This window comes from Mirounga leonina, unplaced genomic scaffold (assembly GCF_011800145.1).
Source record: "Mirounga leonina isolate KUSES-001 unplaced genomic scaffold, KU_Mleo_1.0 Mir_168, whole genome shotgun sequence".
Lineage (NCBI taxonomy): Eukaryota > Metazoa > Chordata > Mammalia > Carnivora > Phocidae > Mirounga > Mirounga leonina.
Genome location: NW_023270426.1, coordinates 30,087,052 through 30,111,278, shown reverse-complemented (window position 1 = coordinate 30,111,278; position 24,227 = coordinate 30,087,052). Strand labels below are relative to the sequence as shown.

Genomic DNA, 24,227 nt, shown 5'->3' with positions numbered 1-24,227 from the left:
AATAAATAAATAAATAAATAAATAAATAAATAAATAAATAAATAAATCTTAAAAAAAAAAAAAGGGAGAATTAAATGAGATGTCCTAGGCATAATGGTTTGCAGAGGGACTGGACCTAGTAAGAACTCAGATTTGATGGTTGAGGTGATTACAGTTGTTATCATTATGAAAATCAAGTCCTATTCATATGCCTTAGAATGAAAAAATACTGCCTACTTGCTCTGACATCTCTTCATAAATGAGGAGAAGCTCTCTACTTTTTGTAGCTACTGTGAGAATTAGTATATAAAATTTGGTGGAAAATGTGCTTGGCTTTATTATGCTTTTCAGTGTATAGTCTTTTCATTGAGAGCCAAAAATCTTCTGTTGTAACCAGCTAGGTTCTATTTTTCCCTTTGCATCTGCTTTAAGTTGAGCCTGTCCTCCACCTTCAAAATCCTCTTTAGTCTTATCTGTAGCTGCCCACCTCTTCCTTGCTTTAGTCACATGCCTAGAGAGCCAGCTGAGCAGATGGTCCAGACTCCCCTTCCACTGTGTGAATCAGGTCTCCCTCGGCCTCTCAGGGAGGTCTGGGGGATGCAGTGGTGAGCAACACAGCACAATCTGTGTCCCCGCTGATCTCGGACAAAAGCTAACTACTAGTTTAAAAGAATGAAATTCTTAATTAAATAAGGTAGAGGACAAAACTGCTCTGAAAGAAAATGTACAGGCTGTAGCAGGGTTGGGTAAGAGAATGAACCAAAACCATTTCTTGGCCAAGCAAGTTGTCTTTCAGGCCTCAGCTGAAATGTCACCTCCTCAGGGAAGCCCTCCCTGACCATCTAAGCCAAGCAGTCACTCTCTACCACAACACCCATTTTATTTTCTTCATTCTGCTTTCTAAAAAAATAGAGGTATAATTAACATATAACATTATATTAGTTGTGGGTGTATAGTGTAATGATTCTGTGTTTGTATGTACTGTGAAATGATCAACATAGTAAGTGTAGTTAGCATTCATCACCATACATAGTTATGGTATTTTTTTCTTATGATGAGAACTTTTAAGATCTCCTCTCTTAGCAACTTTAAAATATGCAATACAGTGTTAACTGTAGTCACTGTGCTGTATGTTACATCCCCATTATTTATTTTATATTGGTAAGCTTTTACATTTTGACCCCCGTCACCCATGTTGCTCACACCTCATTCACCCCACCTCTGGCAACCACCAGTCTGTTCTCTGTATCTGAATTGGGGAAGGGGGGGTTGCTTGTTTTAGATTTCCTTCTTTTTATGGCTAAATAATATTACATTGTATATATATACATATATATATACACCACATTTTGTTTATCCATTCATCCATCAATTGACACATACGTTGTTTCCATATCTTGGCTACTGTAAATACTGCTGCACATGAATATGAAGATGTATGTATCTTTTTGAGTTCGTGTTTTGGTTTTCTTTGGATGAATTACTGGATCATTCCTTTTCACAATCTGAAATAACTTTGTTGATATAATGTTTACCTGCTTATTGTCTCTCTCTAGAAGTCTAGTGTTTAATAACTGCTAAAAATATTATATGAATGGATGAAGGAACTAACCAAAAAGAGGTTCCTCCATCCTTCCAAATCAGAATGTACCAAGCTGTGAATTTCACATACTGGCTGGACAGTATTGGGAAAAAGTATGTCAGAATTCTGCCTGTTTCAGTTCAAATCAATTCAGTCCAGCACAAACTTATCGAATTCCTATTATGCACCAGGCAGTGAACCTCACACTCTGGATTCAGCAGAGAAAAGTCAAAATTCTACCCTCCTGCCAGTAAGAGTCTGGCAAAGAAATTAGATACTTAACAGCAATTATCAAAGTAATCGAACAGTACTTCACGCCACACAGAATTCTAAACACTTCAGGGATTTATCTCATGTAATCTTCACAAACCCTATATGTTAGGAGTGATAATTACCCCTGAAGAAAAGGGCAGGTGTCTCGTCTGTCTTGTTTACTATTGATTCTTTAGCACCATGTACAGTACCTGACATAAATAGATGCTCAATAAATGTGTTCAGTAATGAATGAGTGCTTTGAAAGGAAAGGATGGTATTTGAGAGTCTGTAGCAGGATTTGACCCAGTCTGAGGCATTAAGAAGCCTCTCCCTGAAGATGTGACATTTTATTTAAGACTTGAAGAATGAATAGGAATTTGCTTCGCTTTGGCTAGAAAGTGAAAACTAGCCATGCTCATCCTGACCGATCTTAAATAAGCTAATTTTTATTTTCTTGGGATTTGCTTTCCTTCTGAGCAAAATGAAAAACTGTAATGATGAAACATAACCCAGAGGAGATTGTAAGGACATGTGAAAAGAGAATGCTCAGGGTAACTTTCCCAGAAGAAGCGGGCTTCAGGGCGGGGTGGGCACCAGGCCTGGCACAGCAGGCTGTTAGGATGCCCCAAGGCGAGGGCTCCAGCTGGGGCTTTGCCACACCGAAGCAAATGCTTCTGATCCCCCAAGAAGTGGTCTCAAGAAAAGCGTGAACAGCCCAGTCCATAGTGAGGCACTCAACAATCTCCCAGTTAATTGCTTTTTTTCTGCAACTGGATGTCAGGACCTGGCATGTGGAAATCACCTGGGGCATTTCTTGTCTCTAAGCTCTGTTCTGCCAGACTCCAGGGCCCTTCTCACATGGCACCTAAAATGGGTCACCTTTATCTTTCCCTCCTCCTGGGCTCCTGGTTTCCCTTTCAGAGATCGCTCTGCGCTCTTGGGCCCTCCCTGCAGGCACTTCTGCCAATGCCTTTGAGCCTCCCGTCTCCTTGTCTCCTTGGAAAGACCCTTCCTCTCTTGGTAGTCCTGCTCTCATCTGGGATGACATTTGCTGTATCAGAGTCTCATTCCACTCATGGGGTTAATGACTGCTAACTGTTCATTCACTGTAGCTCCCAGTAAGATAATTGCCTTTTAACAGGCGCTTTTTGTAAATAATGCCTAATGCCCAAGACTGGATCTCTAATATGGAATTTTTGAGGCTCTGTAATCCCAAAGAATATTTTTAGACCCCTTCCTTCCATCATAACCCCTATGATGTTGTAATGTAATAGTTTATTCATCCTTTTTTTTTTTCTGGAAAATGCACTCCTTTAGAGCAGGAGTTAGTAAATCACTCCATCACTCACTAATGCCTAGTATAACAACAGGGTGCCAACAAAATGTTGGACCAAAGCAGTGAGACACATGATTTGGGACAAGAGTATTTGAAAAACTTTTTGTAACCCTTACCTTTCAAGCCAAATCATGAAATGAAATGCCTCACTCCAGAGGTTCTCAAACTCAAGTAAGAATCACTTGGCATATGTAATATGCAGGTTCCTTGCCTGTCCTCAGGGAGTCTGAATCAGGGTACCTGGTGGCTCAGTTGGTTAAAGCGCCTTCGGCTCAGGTCATGATCCCAGGATCCTGGGATCGAGTCCCACATCGGGCTCCCTGCTCAGCAGGGAGTTTGCTTCTGCCTCTGCCCCTCCCCTGTTCATTCTCTCTCTCTCTCTCTCAAAAATAAATAAATAAAATCTTTAAAAAAAAGAGAGAGAGAGTCTGAATTCATAGGATTGATGGCTCTGAAATCTGCAAATTCACTAAGTGAGGCTGGTATAAAAATGCTAGATCTCCTCGGGGCCTATTTGTCTTTGGATAAATGATTATATCCTCTTAGCCTATTTTCCCTTCTGTAAAATGGGATGGTTTAGAGAATCAAAGGGAAAAAAAGATACAGAAGCACACTGAAACACTTGAAATGGTGCAGCGCAAACCAACTGCATCGGGATCATCTGACTGAGGAGATTTCACATTAGTTCTTTCTGCCCCTTGCCCATTCTACATCTGGGTGAGTGGGGTGCAGAGGGCTGGCACAAAATCAGTAATTTTAAAATGGGATTGGAAAAGATGCTTTCAATTGAGATCAAGAGGTACTAGCTGGTTTGGAGTGGCCAGTTTGGAACTTAGGTGCCAGCCTCACTGATGTTTTGTTTGTAATGAAGGAGACAGGCTTTTTGTTTTGTTTTGTTTTGTTTTATAGGGGGGTTTGCTTAGTTCTTTCACTTTAATTATGGACAGCATAATCCATGAATGTTTTTTTCACTCAGGGAGTATTTACTAAGTGCCTGCTATTGACTCACAAGGTATATACTAAATGCCTACTGTTTATTTAAAACTAAATTATGCCAAGGGGAAGCATGTCTATTCATGAATTCCATAATATATTTGCCTGAGTAATATATTCCAGCTTTATAATGGGCTGAAATTCATTTGTGCTGTGAAAAACCTCCCCACAAAGAAGTCTCAAACATCTTTCAAAAGTTTTCTCCCATGTATATTGATTTATCCATCCATCCATCCATCCATTCACTCCTTCAGTTAATAGTTATTGAGTACTCTGTGCCAGGCACTTGGGGTACAAAGGTGAATTAGACATTGATATTTCCCTCAGGAAGTTTACAGTTTCATTATGTAGACAAGATGGGTAAGTAAATACAATAAGATACTGTGATTCAGGGCTGATATTACTGCTATAGACATAGCAACAAAACTTAGGAAGCACTAACATTTTGCTAGGCACTGTACTAAACCCTTCATATCAATCACCCTCTTTGGCCCTCACCATATCATGTGCGATTCTGCTATTATCCCCGTTAGCTACGTAATGAGGCTTAGAGATGTGACATCAATTGCCCAAGATGACACAGTAAGTCAGTATCAAAGACACACTTCAACCCTGGCTGTCTAGTTGTGGCCCCACCCTCCTCATCACACACGTTCTGTCTCTGCTCTCAAGTTCATGTCTGGCCAGAGAAGCTCAGAGCAGGTGCACAGCAATGGTAAGCACAGCATCAGTAGTAACCATTGATCACGTGACCACAGTGCACGAGGTGCTTCGTGTGCTTATTTTCTCACTCCATCTGAGAATGCACAAAGAAAACCCTGCCACTGTTCCCATGTTATAGATGCAGAAAACTAAGCTCACAGGTGTTAGAGTCTGTGTATATCTACCCATCTGGTAAATGGAACTCACAGGGATTCAAATTTGGATCAGATTGACCCCAAAGCCCACACTCTTTCTACTCTGCTGAATGGAGGTCACATGTGCACTACCTCTCAGGAAAACACCTCTGGATATGCTCTTGTGTCATGAGCTAGGATGATCCATACAGCAAACCAGACCATTCAGGCATTGTTCAAACAGCACCTTACTTGGGATGGCCCAACCTTGCCAGGTGTCCAGGTCTAAGGAAGTGATGGGTTATATGACTTTTGAAGGGCTAGACATCCTGTCTCTGCCAATAGTTTGTCATCCTGTCACAATGGTCCAAAAGTCAGAGAGAAAGCATATTGGTGGAAGGGTCTATTTATATATCATGGCCTGAACTAAAACCATAATTACTCTATGGCTCAAAGTTTTTGCTTTCCTGGACAGCCCAATATGTTTCTCCAATGTTAAGTATATTTGTAAAGAGGAGAAGCAATGAAGGATTAAAAAATATTCTACCAGATTTCAAGGCACACTTTTTTGTAAATGGAAGTAAATTGACATACAATGTTGTATTAGTTTCAGGTGTACCACATATTGATTCAACAATTCTGTACATTAGTTTGTGCTCACCATGATAAATGTAGTCACCATCTGTCATCAGATGATGTTATTACAATATTATTGACTATATTTCTTCTGTTCTTTTAATCGCTATGACTTACTTATTTTATAATTAGAAATTTGTACTTCTCAATGCTCCATATCTATTTCCCCCATCTCCCCACCCACTTCCTCTCTGGCAACCATCAATTTGCTCTCTGCTTTCAAGATTCTGTTTGGTATTTTGTTTGTTTTGATTTGTTCAGTTGTTCTTTAGATTCTACCTATGAATGGAATCATATGGTATTTGCTTTTCTCTTTCTGACTTGTTTCACTTAGCATAATACCCTCTAGGTCCGTCCATATTGTTGCACATGGCAAGATCTCATTCTTTTTTATGACTGAGTAATATTCCATTCCATTTCATATATATATATATATATATATATATATATATATAAGATATATATAAGATATATATATATCTTCCACATCTTGTTTATCCATTCATCTATTGATGGACACTTGGGTTGTTTCCATATCTTGGTTATTGGAAATAATGCTGCAACAAACAGAAATGCATATATTATTTTGAATTAGTGTTTTCATTTTCTTTAGGTAAATGCCCAGTGGTGGAATTATGGAATCGTAAGGTATTTCTATTTTTAATGTTTTGAGGAAGCTCTGTATTGTTTTCCACAGTGGTTGCACCAGTTTACACTCCCATCAACAGTGTAACAAGGCTTCCTTTTTCTCCACATCCTCACCAATACTTGTTGTTTCTTCTTTTTGGTAACAGCCATGGGACAGGTGTGAGGTGGTATCTCACTGCAGTTTTGATTCTCATTTCTCTGCTGACTGGTGATGTTAACATCTTTTCATGTGTCTATTGGCCACCTGGATGGGTTTGTTCCTGGGATGTCCATCCATCCTGTTCCATTGATCTATAGGTCTATTTCTGTGTTGTTGCCATACTGTTTTGATTACTCTAGCTTTTAGTATAGTTTGAAATCTGGAATTACGATACCTCCAGCTTTTTTTCCCCCTCAGGATTGCTTTGCTATTTGAGGTCTTTTGTGGTTCTTTATAAATTTTAGGATTATTTGTTCTAGTTCTGTGAAAAGTATTATTGGTATTTTGATGGGGATTGCATTAAATCTATGGATGGCTTTGGGTAGTATGGACACTTTAACTACATTAATTCTTACAGTCCATGAGCATGATATGTCTTTCCACTTGTTCGTGTTGTCTTCAATTTCTTTTACCAGTGTCTTATAGTTTTCGGAGTGCAGATCTCTCACCTCCTTGGTTAAATTTATTCCTAGGTATTTAATCCTTCCTAGTGCAATTGGAGGAAGACATTTTATATATATATATATTTTTTTTTAAAGATTTTATTTATTTATTTGAGACAGAGAGAATGAGAGAGAGCACATGAGAGGGGGGAGGGTCAGAGGGAGAAGCAGACTCCCTGCCGAGCAGGGAGCCCGATGCGGGACTCGATCCAGGGACTCCAGGATCATGACCTGAGCCAAAGGCAGTCGCTTAACCAACTGAGCCACCCAGGCGCCCGACATTTTATATTTTTATATTAAATCTTATTTTTAAATTTTATTTTAAATCTTATTTTTAAATAAGGGGATATTTGGTTTTCTTTTATAGACTGTTACATTATTTCCTTGTGCCTCTGAATGTAGCACAAAGGACATTCACCTTTTCTCTAGCATAGACAATAGTGTCTTTGGCAGAACTTATAAATCCCAAACCGGTACCTTGTGCTCGCCTTCCAGTGATAAGGTTTCCAAAATCATTATTATTTCATTATTTCATACTAAACCAGTTCCCCCATCCAAATTTATGCACTAGTTGGACCTGTCCTCAATGAGGGGTAGTCTCATTGCCTCCCTTCCTCTTGTGAAATCTGAGTTTTGGTAAAGTCATTTAATTCTTAGATCAACTTACTTTTTCCATGCCATCGGGGTAAACTGGTCGGTGAAGGGTCAGTTTCCTTGGGCTTAGTCTCCGTTCTTGTGTTGTGGCTTTAAATTTGCACAGCAAATAACTCTGAACTTGGTGTGAGGGCTGGCAGGAAAAAAAGACTGTAGTGGAGCACAGAATTTGTCTGTGTTAGCCCTCTGTCACTGGCTACTCACCCCAGCTTTGGGCTTCACCTAAATGATAAATGGTCCTATTGTTTGGGCTTTCGTCTTAAAAAAACATAGAGCTAAATCTAGATGAAGCAAGGACAGAGACCCATTTCATTGCACTGTACTTTAATATTCCTGAGACCCATGGCATTACGGGTGGCTCTTTTAACAGCCATCTCTCTCCAGGGTGGAACACTGTGCTGTCTTTGTTTCATCTGATCTTCCAGCTAAATAAGAGATGGTCACTTACCCTCAGTGTTCCCCTATCCTGCTGGATTTCTCTTGCTAGAGGAGAAACTGACCACACGGGAAAAGGTAGAGGTTTCAGGCAGGGCATTTCAGCATGTGTTTACAGGCAGGACTGACTTACTCAGCAAATCCTGCTCTGAGAAGCTGCAGCCAATGAAGAGGCTATATCCCGGCTTGCTTGGGGGCTTCTGAGTTTGAGCTGCATGCAGAAATGTAAGGCAGTGCTTCCTGGTGCTGATGGCAAAATGGGACCCATCTCCAGTTATTCCTCGGGCTTCCCAGCTTTGCAGATCCAGGGGAGAACCTACATAAACATATTGGTGATGTAGCCAGCTTTAAAGGCCAAGAGAATCCTTATGGATTCAGGAGACTGGTTTTTTATTTAGATTTTTATTTTTTATTTTTGTTGGAAGATGAAATGCTTCTCTCGTTACCTGCCTTACATCTTCAGACCTCCGAATACCATCCTCTCTTCCAGCTGCCACACGGAAGGTACAGACCAGAGAGGGAAAGTGTCTGGGTGGGTGGGAAAAAGTGGGCTGGTGTATGACTTCCCACAGGTTCTGCTGATATGCTTTCTGTAGCTAGCAGATGACTGTCGTTCCTGGCAAAAGCTTGTATCTAACAGACTTAGATCTGCTTCTAAAATCAGTCTGTCTTGTGTAAGGAAAGGGAAGTATTTTCTAAAGAGCAGGATAATGTTGCAAAGGTGATCTCAAAGCCGATCTAGCCGAGTCGAAAAACAATCAGAAATATTTTGCCAGTTTCCCTCATTCTACTTCACAAGCAAACAAGTAATTAGAACTCCTGTTAAGGAAGAACATTTTCAGTAGGTGCTGCCACATACGTTTATCCAAGCTCTCTGTTTTGTCATTGTCTGTTCAGTAACTTGGTGCATGCCCAAGAAAGCAATTAGCAAAATAGAATTAGTGTACTACGGGACTGGGGAGTGTCGGTTGTCGGATTGCTTTGCTCAGAGTCTGGACTTGGGTTGCAGAGCAGGAAGACACAGCTGACTTTAAGCGCTTGCTGGAAGTGGGGTTTGTGGGGGTCCTAAGTTAATGCGTTACGGCGAGGGTGAGCTGAGCCTTGTACAAACAGTCCCCAGTTCCCGGTCCTTTTGGGGACCTCCTCTGCTACCTTCTAACCTAGCATGCTCTGCATCCGTGTGTGTGTGTGTGTGTGCACTTTCTGCGTGCACATGTGTGCGTGTGCCTTGTCAACGTTCTGGCAATCCGCCTTCATCTAAGCACTGCGGGTTTCAACGTTTCTGGAGCGAGTAGCTGGTTGTGCGTATTCTGTGTGTGATTTGCCTATTTCTTTTGATCTGCCACATCCTTGAAAAAGAGCAGTTTCAAGAAAAGCAACTGGCTGGCTGCTTTTCAGCCTGAGGGTTGCCCCACCAGCAGTACTGATTGAAGAGGGCTGTGGTAGCCACACTCTCTGGAATGGAGCTGGTGAGCAGCCTGTTGTGAAAATCCACCCTTGTTTCTCATCCTCAGAGTAGGAGCTGGGCACTGGGGGCTGTGCAGAGAAAACGAGAGAAGTATTTATTATACCATGAGGTGATTTTTAGTCATTACCCCCAGGAAAAGCAAGTAGAAGTTTGGGATCACCCTTGAATTGAGACCAAGGATGGTATTTTTCATAGACCTTGGTATCTTAAGGATTTTTTTTTCAGTTAGATATTTCCTTTAAAAATTTTATTGGTGGCTACAGGAAATGACCCACTGAGAAATCTTTCCTCTTATAGAGAGAAACTTACTAAGTCTCTATGTATGTATATTGGGGAGGGATGGGGGGGGGCATGGATAGAAATCTCCAGGGGAACTTTCCATATACAAAAGATCTAAACTCATATAGGAAGATGCCAAATGACTTTTCTCTTTCTGATTGGTCCCCCGTCCTCTCCTCCTAGCTTAGATTTTGAGAACCCAAACACTTGGTCTATTCTGTTGCTGTTTTGTATATTAATCAAACTAAAGATCCCACCTCATACAGACAAACTACCACCACCAAGAACTTTCTTGAACTGTTTTTTAACCAAATTTAACTGTTGTATTCCATCAAAATGGAAAGCCCATTTTACTCCTATCAAAACGATTTCTAATTTGTCAACTATCACCAGGTTTAGGGGGTGGGGGGTGAGGAGATTTGTCTTTCAATCTGTTGTGAGACTAATAGACAATGGGTATGGATAATAGCATGTGGCAGACATTAATTTCGTGAGTGGGGGGTTGAAGCTGAGTGGGGAAGTCATGAGTTAAATACCAAGGAGGCAGGGCCAAGTCACTTAACTGCTCTATGCTCAATTTTACCTATAAAACGGAAATAAAAAGACTCATTCCCAGGATGTTGAGAATTCAATGTGATCATTCCAGTTCTTTAGGAAGCTTGGTACATGATAGGTGCTGTCCGTTTTGCAGTCTCATGTACTTTCTTAGATAGTCACATTTTCCTTTTTTATTACATTATCTTATGTAATGAATAGTTTCCTCAAATATGTCACCGTGTCACTCAGAACTAGTTACACTTACTTAGAGTTTGTCTGAGGAGAAAGCTATGTGAGAATGAATCTGAGTTGGAGTTTTTATGTTGTTAGCTATTATGTCACCCTGTAGTCTCTTCTAGAAAAGTTATGTCTGGGAACTTCGTATTTTATTTAATTATTTAATTATTTAATTGAAGAGGCACTGTAAAATTCAAGTAAGTAGAAATACTCAAACTATCCCTTTAAGAGTAATTCAAGAACTACTTTGAAAGCTTCAACAATTGCTGGGGCACCTGGGTGGCTCAGTTGGTTGAGCATCCAACTCTTGATTTCGGCTCAGGTCATCACCTCATCGGTGGTGGGGATTGAGCCCCATGTCTGAGTTCTGCAATCAGCGTGGAGTCTGCTTGAGATTCTCTCTCCCTCTCCCTCTGTCCCTCCCCCTGCTCGCGTGCTCGCACTCTCTCTCTCTCTCTCAAATAAATAAATGAATAAAATCTTGAAAAAGAAAAAAACCTTCAACAATTGCTGGGCTTCTTAGAGGATAGAACCATTCTACTTAAAAGACATGTTTTCCTCCCAGCTTATCTTGACATTGTTTTCTCAACACAGGAAGATCATGGGCTTTGAATTTTAGCTCTGCTACTTGCCAACTGGGTGATGTTGGGTAGTTATTTAACCTCTTAGAGTCTTAGTTTCCCCATTTGTAAAACATAGATGATGATACGCCATAGGGTGGCTGCAAAGAAATACATTCAGGGGGCGCCTGGGTGGCTCAGTCGGTTGGGCGACTGCCTTCAGCTCAGGTCATGATCCTGGAGTCCCGGGATCGAGTCCCACATCGAGCTCCCTGCTCAGCAGCGAGTCTGCTTCTCCCTCTGACCCTCCCCCCTCTCATGCTCTCTTTCAAATAAATAAATAAAATTAAAAAAAAAAAAAAGAAATACATTCAGAATGTCACACACAGGGTGAGAATCATAGGAGCAGTAATAATAATAATAAATCGGTCTTCGCTTGCATTGCACTAACTGTGTCCCAGACATTATCTGAGCTCATGATGTAGTAACACATTCATAGGTAGGGCAAATCAACAGTATGTGGTCCACAATAATAGTTGTTTTTCCTTCTCTCACTTTCCACCTTCAAGCCTGTTTTTTCATCCATCAGATTGAGGTTTGGTTCTTCCTATTACAGTCAAAATATTTTTTTAGAAATATCATATTCCTTCCCTCAAACCCCCTCAAACACAAACATGCTTGCATTGAAACCTCTCAGTGGCTTCCCATGGTCTAGCAGGCCCTGCGTGTTCTGACCCTTGCCTGACTTTCCTGTCTGACCCTGAGCGCACGCCATCTTTCCTGGTCTCCAGCCACCCCAGTCGTTCTTGATTCCTCAGGAATCTCCCTCCCACCATAGACTTTGGGAAGCTTCTCTCTCCCCTTAGCCCCATTCCTTGTTAATTCTGGCCTTGGATTCTCAGCCCCAGGTGAGAAGCCATCCCTGGCCCTCGGGTGATCATGGTCATAGCTCTTAGAGAACCAGGCTGCTTCAGAGCGCCTGTCGTAGTCTGTCATCATGAATGGCCTGGTGAAACTGTTTTGTGAATGTCTGTCTGCCTGCTAGACTGAAAGCTTCATGGGAGCAGGACCCACATGTAGTTTTGCCCTCTATTATACCCCCAGCACTAGAACAATACCAAGTACTTAATAGGCGGTCAACAAATTTTTATTCAATGAAACCATAACAAATACCAAGGCTGTTGTGTAGACACCTTTTTAAAACACAGGCAAAACACATTCTGCAAAGCATTAGCTGCTACAGGAATGCAAGCTCTTTTAACCATTGCCGGTCGGGTAGCTTTTCGTAGCCACACTTGAGGGGACTGGTTTTATGACCATGCTCTACTTTAACTTGAAATTAGAAGATACGAAGGGGGGAAAGGTCGACTAAATAATGCTGGTGCACGAACAGGGCTTTGAGAGGACAGTTGGATTGTCTTCCCTTCTCTGTGGACATCATTAAAAGGACACATAACTCCCTCCACCACGGTGGGGAAGCATTCATCCAGTGAAATGATTCCAGGATTCGAGGCACAGAATCTCAATCACAAGCAAAAAGAAACCATTCCAGACAGTACAGAGGGGAAGGGGAGACACACAGGGATAAGAGAGCCAGTCAAGTATGAGGAACCTTGCCTGCTCTTTTCCAGTGGGCCTAATTTGGCACCCAACACAGGAAGGTCTTTTCTGGGCTCTTGAACAGATGAGCAGAGGCACTCTCTCTTCCTGAAGGGAAAAGGCTCATGTGCCTTGCCCCGAGCCATTTCCTTTCCTTGAGTGGTCTCCATCATGTTTCCATGCTGCAAAGCTCTGTTCATCTCTTAAAAGTCAGCTGCAGTCAAGGCTTCCCAGGAAGACTTCCTCAACTGCTCCACAGAAAGACTTGCTATCTGAGTCACACAAACCACAACAGTGGTGGGAGGAAGGCACGAGAAGGAGAAGCCGAGCAGCACCACGAAAATCCCTGGCTGTGTGCTCCAGGCTGGGCCAGTATCATCTCATTTGCTGCTCACGCGATCTCATATCAGATGCTGCTCTCTCCATGTTCTAAGTGAGGAAAGTGACACATACCTGCCTTGCCCGGGGCCACACTTAGTAGAGTCGCAGAGTTAAGACTCAAGTCCAAACTATTGGAATCAGAAATCAGTGCTCTTAACTCGCACCTGATATATCTCCTCTGGAACACCTGTGTGAGGGCAACCTTCAGATTAGAAGGCCACAGTCTGTTCACGTGCCTGTGTCCTGGTGGCCAGGAGCACCTTGGGCACAGGGATCCTGCCATTTGTCTTTAGGCTCTGCGTTCTGGTTAGCACTGAGCTTGACTGTGAGTAGGTGGTCAAGAAATGCTTCTTAAATAAAACACTGAATGGGGGAGTGACAAATTTGCCTGTGTATCCATGATTCTCCTTCACCAGGAGGAACCCAGAAGCAGAATACCTTCCAATGACCCCCAAGAGCAGCCTTGCCAGAGGTCTACACCCCACACAGAGGAAATAAATATACATTTTTCTAACTCTTTATCATGTTGTAAATAACAATAAAATAATAACTAAAACATACAATGCTCGTTATTTATCGGGCACAGTTCCAACATATACATGTCTATGGACATAGGGACGGGTGTGTGTATTCCTCACCACAATCCTCTGAGGTAAGTAGTTATTATCCTCATTTTATAAATGAGGAAACTAAGACACAGAGAAGTTAGGTAACTTGCCTAAGGTCACACAGCTGTTAATTGCAAGGATTAGGATTAAAACCTATGCAGTCCGGTTCTAAGGTACATGCTTAACAGGATCCATTCCTCTCTTTTGTGCCTTTTTATGTATCTATGGAATTCTCATTTTTCATATTTTTGGAATTCTCTTCTTAGCCCCTTGCACATATGTAGAACCAACCCACTCTTCAGGCCCACATCAAATGCACTTCCACCCACAGCTTTCCCTGACTGTTCATTTTCTCACCTCCATTTAAAGCCTTTCCCACGTGTGCACTGTGATTCTCTATAACATGGAAATAATATTATGCCACCTGACCAGGTTATTGTAAGGATTAAGTGAGACAGAATCTTACATTGCTTGATACGGCTTTAGATTAAAAGTTTTTTTTTTTTTACATTTTTCTGTACAATAGATGTTTTGTCCCTGCTTTCATCCAAGCCAGCCCTCCAGTGGGGAGCTGGATCCCACCCCCGACCCCGACTCAAGCCCTTCACTCCCGCATTTGTCTGCTGTTGTTGCATCATCACCAAGTCTTTTCTCTCTCCACGATCACCGGTGTGGTCCACCAACATGCTGTCAATCACCCTCATCTCACAATCCTGTATCCACTTCCAGCTACTGCCCATTCCCTGCTCCTCTTTGCAGAAAAATGCCTTGAAAGAGTCATCTATACACAGTTGCCACCTCTTTTCTCATCCCTCTGCCCAGTTGCACTTGGGAGAGTCACCCGTGGCCCCCTCACTGATCTGTCCCATCATCCTCTGCCAGGCTCCTCCCGTGGCCGCTCTCAGGCATCCTTGGGACTGGCGGTCGCTGCTTCCTTCTTGAAAGAGTTCCTTGTCGTGGCCTCAGGGCCCATAGTTCCTCTCAGTTTCCTTCTCCCGCCGTGGCTAGTCCTTCTCATACTCCCCTGCTGGTTCCTCCTCCTCCTCCTGAACTGAAAACATGCAAGCCCAGGCCTGAGGCTTCTCCTTAACCTGTGCTTGCTTCTAGGTGGCCTCAGCCAGCCCCATGGTATTAGACATCGTCTCTTCAACCTGTATCCCCGGCTCCAGCCTCTCACCCCAAATACAGACCTGCGCATCGAACTGCCTACCCAACATTCCCACTGGGACGCATTAGAGGTCCCAAGACCCGACTCCTCATTCCCCTTGAGAAAAACCCACTTGTCCAGCTTCTTCCAGTCTCCTAGTTACTCCAGCCAGAAACCTTGGAGTCCTTCTTCATTTCTGTGTTGTCGCATATCCTTCTTCTAGTTCTACAGTGAATCCTCTGGGCCTAACTTCTAAAAATATCCAGAATGCAATCACGTCTTATCACATCTATCACTTGAATGTTTCTTCACCAGAGAGGCCTTTCCTGGCCGTCATGTCTAAAATCTCTCTCTCCTTCTCCCTGTCCCTATCCCTCCCCTGCCGCCACACACACACATACACCCACATCCACACACTCGCCAGTTACCTTTACCCTGCTTTAGCCCCTCTCCTACTGGACATGTTATATATCCAGCTACTTACTTGCTGCCTGTCTTTTTGTCCTGTAGAATGTAAGCTACATGAGAACAGAGGCTGACTCTGTTTTGTTCACTCCTATACCTCCAGCACCTAGAACGGTTTCTAGCACATAGTAAGCATGTAATATATACTTGTTGATTGAATGAATGGGTGTATGAATGAGTGTTTATATGAACTCTCAGTAATAAAGTAGGAAGAATGGGCTCTAAAACCAGATGAACCTGAGTTCCAATCTCACACGGATAATTACTTGCCAGGTGACCTTCAGTTACTTAACTGGTGTATTTCCTTCTCCAACAATAACATATCAGGGTATTGTTATGAAGGTGAAAAAAAAATTTTGCAATTTTGTAAAAATGCCTGTCAGCATTCAGGGAATGAGACTTAACAGTATTTCTGTATCCCCCACTGCACTTACCACAGCAACAGTCACAGAAAGGCATTCATAGTTCCAAGCTGATTGAAACTTTTGTGCCTACCTACATAGCTAGTGTTGGCTGTGGCTTGTTATTTGCCAGACCCTATGCTAATGCTTAATAGTCACTACCTCACATAAATCTCAGAAAAACATGATGACGTAAGTACTGTTAATTGTCCTCATTTTACAGATGAGGGAACCACAGGTGGTAACTTACCCAAAGCCACATGGCTAATATATGGTAGATCAGAGTTTTGTGCCCTGACTGTTAGATTCTAGAGCCCAGGCTCTTATCCGCTCCATAATATATTGGATTTTTACAATACAATGCATAAATACAGCATTTTAGACATTGTTCTCAGCACATGGGAACTTAAAAGATGTAAAGGACTCATCCCTATTTTAAGAAGCTACAGTCTGGTAAGGGAGAGAAAAGCATGCCTACTCAACTCTAACAGTGAATTTTAACGGGGTTAGGCATGAGAATCGGCTGTGGCAAATGAACGGGGATATTTCCACCATGTCCCTATTGAATCAGACTTCCTGGAAGGGGGTCCCAGGAATCCTAGTTTTAAAAGTTCCCCCAGTGAATCTTACGAACAGTCAGAGCTGAGAGCCTGAGTCTATGAGAAACAATGGTTAGGGCTGTGGAATATATTCAAAGGGAAGAGCTTTGGGAGAAAGAGATTGATCAGTTGTTGGTCCATTTGAAACGACAGAGTAAGATCCTGCAGCTAAGAGCAGGTTGCTTTTGGTTAAGATGTCTGATGTCTGGCAGATAAGTGGCTGTCCTGGGAAGATTCAAGGTCAGTGTTATTCACTTACCCATTCAGTGGAACTCCACTGAGCGTTTGTCTGCTTCATGGTAGCTATGACTTTGCTTCAGGAGTTTATATTTGGGTACCAGCTAAAACATCTACATAATATAGAAAAAGCCATTCAGTGTCTTGGGCTTTAGGGGGTTTTTATTGTTATGTTAATCCCCATACATTACATCATTAGTTTTATTTATTTATTTATTTATTTATTTATTTATTTATTTATTTATTTATTTTTTATTCTTATGTTAATCCCCATACATTACATCATTAGTTTTAGATGTAGTGTTCCATGATCCATTGTTTGTGCATAACACCCAGTGCTCCATGCAGAATGTGCCCTCTTTAATACCCATCACCAGGCTAACCCATCCTCCCACCCCCCTCCCCTCTAGAACCCTCAGTTTGTTTTTCAGAGTCCATCGTCTCTCATGGTTCGTCTACCCCTCTGATTTCCCCCCCTTCATTCTTCCCCTCCTGCTATCTTCTTCTTTTTTTTTTCTTAACATATATTGCATTATTTGTTTCAGAGGTACAGATCTGAGATTCAACAGTCTTGCACAATTTACAGCGCTTACCAGAGCACATACCCTCCCCAGTGTCTATCACCCAGTCACCGCATCCCTCCCACCCCACCCCCTACTCCAGCAACCCTCAGTTTGTTTCCTGAGATTAAGAATTCCTCATATCAGTGAGGTCAAAAGATACATGTCTTTCTCTGTTTGACTTATTTTGCTCAGCACAATACCCTCCAGTTCCATCCACGTCATTGCAAATGGCAAGATCTCATTCCTTTTGATGGCTGCATAATATTCCACTGTATATATATACCACCTCTTCTTTATCCATTGATCTGTCAATGGACATCTTGGCTCTTTCCACAGTTTGGCTATTGTGGACATTGCTGCTATAAACATTGGGGTGCACGTACCCTTTCGGATCCCTACTTTTGTATCTTTGGGGTAAATACACAGTAGTGCAATTGTTGGATCGTGTATGGTAGCTCTATTTTCAACTTTTTGAGGAACCTCCATACTGTTTTCCAGAGTGGCTGCACCAGCTTGCATTCCCACCAACAGTGTAGGAGGGTTCCCCTTTCTCCGCATCCCCGCCAATATCTGTCATTTTCTGACTTGTTAATTTTAGCCATTCTGACTGGTGTGAGGTGGTATCTCATTGAGGTTTTGATTTGGATTTTCCTGATGCCAAGCGATGTTGAGCACTTTTTCATGTGTCTGTTGGCCATTTGGATGTCTTCTTTGGACAAATGTCTGTTCATGTCTTCTGCCCATTTCTTGATTGGATTCTTTGTTCTTTGGGTGTTGAGTTTGATAAGTTCTTTATAGATTTTGGATACTAGCCCTTTATCTGATATGTCATTTGCAAATATCTTCTCCCATTCTATCAGTTGTCTTTTGGTTTTGTTGACTGTTTCTTTTGCTGTGCAAAAGCTTTTTATCTTGATGAAGTCCCAATAGTTCATTTTTGCCCTTGCTTCCCTTGCCTTTGGCAATGTTTTAGGAAGAAGTTGTTGCAGCTGAGGTCGAAGAGGTTGCTGCCTGTATTCTCCTCTACGATTTTGATGGACTCCTGTCTCACATTGAGGTCTTTCAACCATTTGGAGTCTATTTTTGTGTGTGGTGTAAGGAAATGGTCCAGTTTCATTCTTCTGCATGTGACTGTCCAGTTTTCCCACACCATTTGTTGAAGAGACTGTCTTTTTTCCATTGGACATTCTTTCCTGCTTTGTCAAAGATTAGTTGACCATAGAGTTGAGGGTCCATTTCTGGGCTCTCTATTCTGTTCCATTGATCTATGTGTCTTTTTTGTGCCAGTACCATACTGTCTTGATGAGGACAGCTTTGTAATAGAGCTGGAAGTCCAAAATTGTGATGCCACCAGCTTTGCTTTTCTTTTTCAACATTCCTCTGGCTATGCGGGGTCTTTTCTGGTTCCATACAAATTTTAGGATTATTTGTTCCATTTCTTTGAAAAAAGTGGATGGTATTTTGATGGGGATTGCATTGAATGTGTAGATTGCTCTAGGTAGCATTGACATTTTCACAATATTTGTTCTTCCAATCCCTGAGCATGGAACGTTTTTCCATTTCTTTGTGTCTTCCTCAATTTCTTTCATGAGTATTTCATAGTTTTCTGAGTACAGATCCTTTACCTCTTTGGTTAGATTTATTCCTAGGTATCTTACGGTTTTGGGTGCAATCTTGGGCTTTAGTTTTGTCATCTACGTAAAGGGGAATAAAAATTATGCACATATCAAGGAGTTGCTTTCGTGAGTAGACATGATAATTCATACAAAGTATACAGTGTGCTACCCAGTGCATATTAAGAGCTCAATGAGAGCTATTATTATGAATATGATTCGTATTAGTGGAGGCCTCAGAAATCACCCCTTGCCCTGAGTACTTTGATGCAATGTAGTGATGGAAAGAATCCTAGGCCAGCAGTCCAGAGACATGTACGTTCTGGTCTTCTTTTGACATTGATGTCCGTTGATAAACTGTCCAATCCTGCCGTGCCTCAGAGTCAAACGGCAATATAATAAAACATGGCAGTGTTGGTGTGAGATTAAGTGATAGTGCTTTGTGAAGTATGTTTCCCATATTAAATCAGAAGCTGGGAATGGTAACTGATTTTTAGGAATTCCTAATAAAATCCGTAAGGAATTTAGCAGCTGATAAGAAATGTGGAGGGCAGAGAATAATGTTGAATAGAGCCAACTGGGAGGCAGGTACTTGCCAGGCATTATTATCACATGGAGATCATTATCACAACAATTGTGCATGGCAGTAGGCATGTTTTACTGGTGAGGATCCTGGGAGAGGACTGGGGAGGTCAACTATCTAGTTGGAACAGACTTGAGCTTTGGAATCAGATAAACCAGAGTTCCAAATATGACTAAATGTATTTATCCTCTGAGTGTCTGTTTTCTCAAGGGTAAAAAGGGAAGGAATTACGTTTCCTTCTCAGGTTCATTGTAAGGACCAAAGACATTGAGTGAGATGTGCCTGATAGCCACTTAAGAGATGCTCCCTGTACTTACTGTGATGCTATCTTTGTTCAGGTGCTACCAGCGGTAACACCAAGCTGGTCTGATGGCACATCCTGGGTTCCTCCCACGCCATCATGTTCCCATCCAAAAAAAAAAAAAAGTTCAGTTTTGCATTCTTCAATTCTTTCAAACTTCATCACCTTTGCTGCTTGTTTGTCACGAGCACTGGCCAGCACTGTTCTGATCTGTGCTTGTGAATTCATTGTTTGTCTTTGGTACTTGTGCCCCAAGGCAATTCCTTCATTTTGACTCAATTTTATAAATCGAATAGAAAAATCACCAGCAGTGAAATCATCACCATCGTTAGAGAGACTGGCCCATTAGTTTTCTGAGTCATTGTTTCTTCCCTGGCAGATGGAGCTGGGAGACAAGATGGGCCGAGATGGCCAAAGCCTTTATCTTCACAAGTATCTGCAAAAGCACAGTTAGTAGGCAAAGCAAACAGGAGGCAAATAAATGTCTGACTTCAAAGACAGGCATGAAAGGCTGTTCTGCATCCTATGGTTGATACATGGGAATGTCACTTACCTAGAAATTTTAAGAGCAAACTGAGTGGTCAGTGAACCTCCTTGCAAGAGAAATTATTTATTTATTCAAAAATTACAAGCCCACGCATAAAGAACATCTCTATTATATGTCAGAGACTGGCTAGGCAGTGGGTTCACCAGTGGTAAACATACATATGGTTCCTGCCCTGCTGGAAGACCAATTCATCAGGTTACTGTTAACTGTGGCAAATGCTCTAGTGGCGAGGACATATGAAGACAAGGGTTTTGTACTGCCCGGGAAGAGGAGGACGTCTTCCCTGAAGAAGTGTCCTTTGAGCTGAGATCTGAAGGAGAAGTAAGACTTACATAAGCAGAATGAGAGAGAATTTTCCAAGCAAAGGAGAGCATGTTTGAGAGGCCCTGTTACCAGAGAGTCATCGGTGAATGTGAGGTTCTCAAGGAAGGCGGGCGTGACGGGTGCACGGAGACCGACCCAGCAATAGAACAGTGAAGAATGAGGCCCTAGAGTGGTGGGTCCTGCACGCCTCTGTGATGGCATTTATAGCCTTGATCCAAAGAGCAATGGAAATTACTGAAGGGTATGAAGCTGAGGGAAAAAAAAGTCCATATTTGCAACATGAGAAGATTTGTCTGACTGCCGTCAGACTAGAAGGGCTAAGCGGTGGGTGGATACATTTTGGGGAGCTGGCTGCTAAAAGCACTCCCTGTCCTTGCACTTTGGGAGACTTATAGATGGCACTCTGTATGCCCCAGATTCCTCAAGGTGCGCTTGTAGTCTGAATCCAGTGCAGAAACCTGTCCATTGTCTTGACATCCAGCCAAAAACTGTTTCTTCTCAATGACCAATGGCAGGAACACACTATGCTCTGTTCTGAAGAGGCAGTAAACATTCCCAACATTGAAAAATAGACTGAGTGTGCTCTTCCAGACACAACGCTTGCAAAGCATGATATTTAGAAGGAAGAGAAAGTCTGTGTTGGGACAAAACCACTGAAGATGTTTTCATATCATGTTTGTTCAGCACGAAATAGCTACTCCATCAAAGCCTCTAGATAGAATGGTACGTCTGCTCAGCTGTGTATATTCATATATACACAGCAAGATGACCTTCTCAGGAGAGAGCCGACCAAAAGTCCGTCTCCTAGGCAAAGGTTAGGAAGCCCTGTTCTACCTTCATTATTAATTCATTTTTTTCATGGTCCTCTACTGAGATGATAGAATGTCTAAGCATGTGGTTGAATGCCTCAAATGTGAAATCCTGCTGGAGCTCAGCAGATAGCATATTAACCAAAAAGGCATGATATTGCCTATCAGGAAACTTTGTACTGGAGACCTAAATCAACACAGTCTAGTTAAAGAAAAAAAGAAAAAGGCAGCGAGCAAGGAAAGCAAAGTCAGGCCCAGCCCTTAGGCCACCCGTTTCCATCCCATTAGAAAGAATCCTAGAACTTCTGTTTGGGTGCAGGCCTCCGAAACAACTCGTCCAGGCTTCATGGGATCCCTGAGCCCCCCACAACACTCCTGACTAGAGAAAACTGGAGAGCTCACTCCCGCCAAAGCTGACCCTTTTGCTTCAGGACGATGCTGACTGTCTCTAGATCTTCAAGTTGAGCTGGAATCTCTTTCTTAGAATCATTGAAATCGATTTCTTCTCAAATCACAAATCTGAGGCATTTTCCTCATGACAGTTCTACTTTATGAGGATCATTTTCATACCTTGTGCAGGCTTAAGAGTCCAAGTTGCTGCAAGTAGTCTCCTATGACTTTACCTACTGTCATGGTCATAACAAGGAGCGTTGAGGTGCTACATCCTGTTCTAAGTGTTTTCATGTATTAGCTCATTTAGTTGTAATAACAGCAAAGAGGAAACTTCTACTATGCCCATTTTACAGATACAGACACTGAGGCCAGAAAAGTAAATAACCTGCCCGAAGTTGCACGGTTAGCAAGCAGCAGAGAGGTAGGACCTGAACCCAGGTAGGCTGGCCCCAGAGCTTTGTTCTTCCACTCGTGACGGAGGGAAAAGCACAGGCTTTGCTGTCACTGTCTCGCCTTGGAATCCAAGTTCCAACACTTCCTGTGACCAGCTGCTTCAGACTAAGCCTCCATTTCTCCATCCGTAAGATGTGGACCAGGACCCCTACCTCCATGCTGCTGTGGGAGTCCATAAGGTAATGTCGGCAAAGCAGCTGCATAGTGCCTTGCCCATGCTGCCTTCACAAGACAGGCTGATAGAATCAGCAAATGTGTGAGTATGTGAATGAAGGTCCTCTGGGCCAGCCTTCCATAGCAAAGCTTTCTCATTCTTTGCCCCAATTCTCAAGTGAAACACCTATTTTATGTTGCCTTTAGGTGGTCAGCCGGAAACAGGGAGTCCCAGCATAAGCATAGGACCATGGATGGGAATGAAAATAAAACTATACTATAGTATCATCACAGATCATTGCCCCACTCCCCCCAATCCAGACTTGAGAGCATTGGGCACCCTAGAAATAAAGCAGACATGCTCCAAGATAGTGGCCTTTCAGATCGTGGAATGTCCCTGTTCAAAGCCCGTTTCTTTGAATGGCTTCCTATTTGATGCAGTAAAATCTGAAGTCTTTCTGTGGCCTACAAGGCCTAGGAGATCTGCACCCTGATGACCTCCTATTACCTCCCCCTTCACCCAGCCCACACCGGGCACACTGGCCTCCTTGCTGTTCCTTCAGTAGACCAAGAACATTCCCTCTCCAGGACCTTGTACTTGTCCCCTCTGCCTGGAATGTTCTTCTCCTAACCACATGGTTCTTTCCCTCACTTTTTGCATGTCTTTGCACAAATACCACCCTTCAAATAGGCCTTCCTGCCTACCTGATCTACACCTCCTGAGCACTTGCCCTTTATTTTACTTTGTAGATTGCCTCACTGGCCTGCCTCTTATATATTTGCCTTTGTTTGTCATCTGTTTCCTCTTGCTAGACCATTAACTCCATGAGAGCAGGTGCTTTGAGCTTTTGCTTACCATCGTGCCTGCCATGTAGTCGCTGGTGACACATCTTTGTTGAATAAATGGTGAACAATCATGGTTAGTAGCGGCAGTGGGTAAGTGCAGTGACCCACGAGATTTTGCCGCTCTAGGAGGACACTGGTTCCCAAGTGATAGCATATGCATAAAGATCATCTGCAGGGCTTGGTTTAAAATGCAGATTCAGGGGCTCACACACCCCCTAAAATTTTAAATCAGTACATCCTGAGTGGAGCCCCAGAACCACCACTTTTAAGAACTCCAGTGCCTGTTGAGGAAGGAACCCCAAGTGCAGTCCTTCAAAAAGCACTGTCCTAGCCATCAGAAAGGATGAGTACCCAACTTTTGCATCAACATGGATGGGACTGAGGAGATTATGCTAAGTGAAAGAAGTCAAGGAGAGAAAGTCAATTATCATACGGTTTCACTTATTTGTGGAACATAAGGAATAGCATGGACGATATTAGGAGAAGGAAGGGAAAAATGAAGGGGGGGAATCGGAGGGGGAGACGAACCATGAGAGACTATGGACTCTGAGAAACAGAGGGTTCTAGAGGGGAGGGGGTGGGGGGATGGGTTAGCCCAGTGATGGGTATTAAGGAGGGCACGTACTGCATGGAGCACTGGGTGTTATATGCAAACAATGAATCGTGGAACACTACCTCAAAAACAAATGATGTATTGTATGGTGACTAACATAACATAATAAAAAAAAGAAAAGAAAAAAGAAACACTGTCCTAGGATAGGAGAAAATTTTTAAAAATACATAAGCAACACCACTGAATTTTGCATGGTTTCCTTCCTCCCTCCATGTCTGGTCCGAGATGTGGGAACTCCAGACCTAGCATTAGGGAATGATGCTGGTGGAGGCAGGGGGTTCAGTGAAATATTCATAAATACCTTGATCTCTCAGCTGGAGGTTGGGTGGCTGCAGACTTGCTTAAGGAGGGGTCTTAGTGTGGTCTCAGATGCAAAAGGACATTGATATCCTCCCTTGCCTGTGCACAGGGCCATTTTCGGAATGGCTGCTGCAGCCTCTGAGTGGGGGAGGGCACCCCACTGGTCCTGGCAATTGGCATCAAACCAGACAGCCAGAGCTGGAAGAGACACGAAG

At 42.6% G+C, this 24,227-nt stretch overlaps 1 protein-coding gene across 2 annotated transcripts in view; it reads left to right on the top strand.

Annotated features, from left to right (window-relative positions):
* PPP2R2B (protein phosphatase 2 regulatory subunit Bbeta) overlaps window positions 1–24,227 on the top strand; it is a 448,022-nt gene that overhangs the window by 20,807 nt on the left and 402,988 nt on the right. The window contains exon 1 of one of the 2 annotated variants that reach the window (XM_035014407.1): window positions 8,408–8,500. The exons of the other annotated variant lie outside the window; for it this stretch is intronic. Within the exon in view, the coding sequence (XP_034870298.1) occupies window positions 8,422–8,500 (79 nt within the window). The 5' untranslated portion in view covers window positions 8,408–8,421. Of the gene's footprint in view, window positions 1–8,407; window positions 8,501–24,227 lie in introns of those variants that run through there. 2 annotated transcript variants of the gene reach the window in all.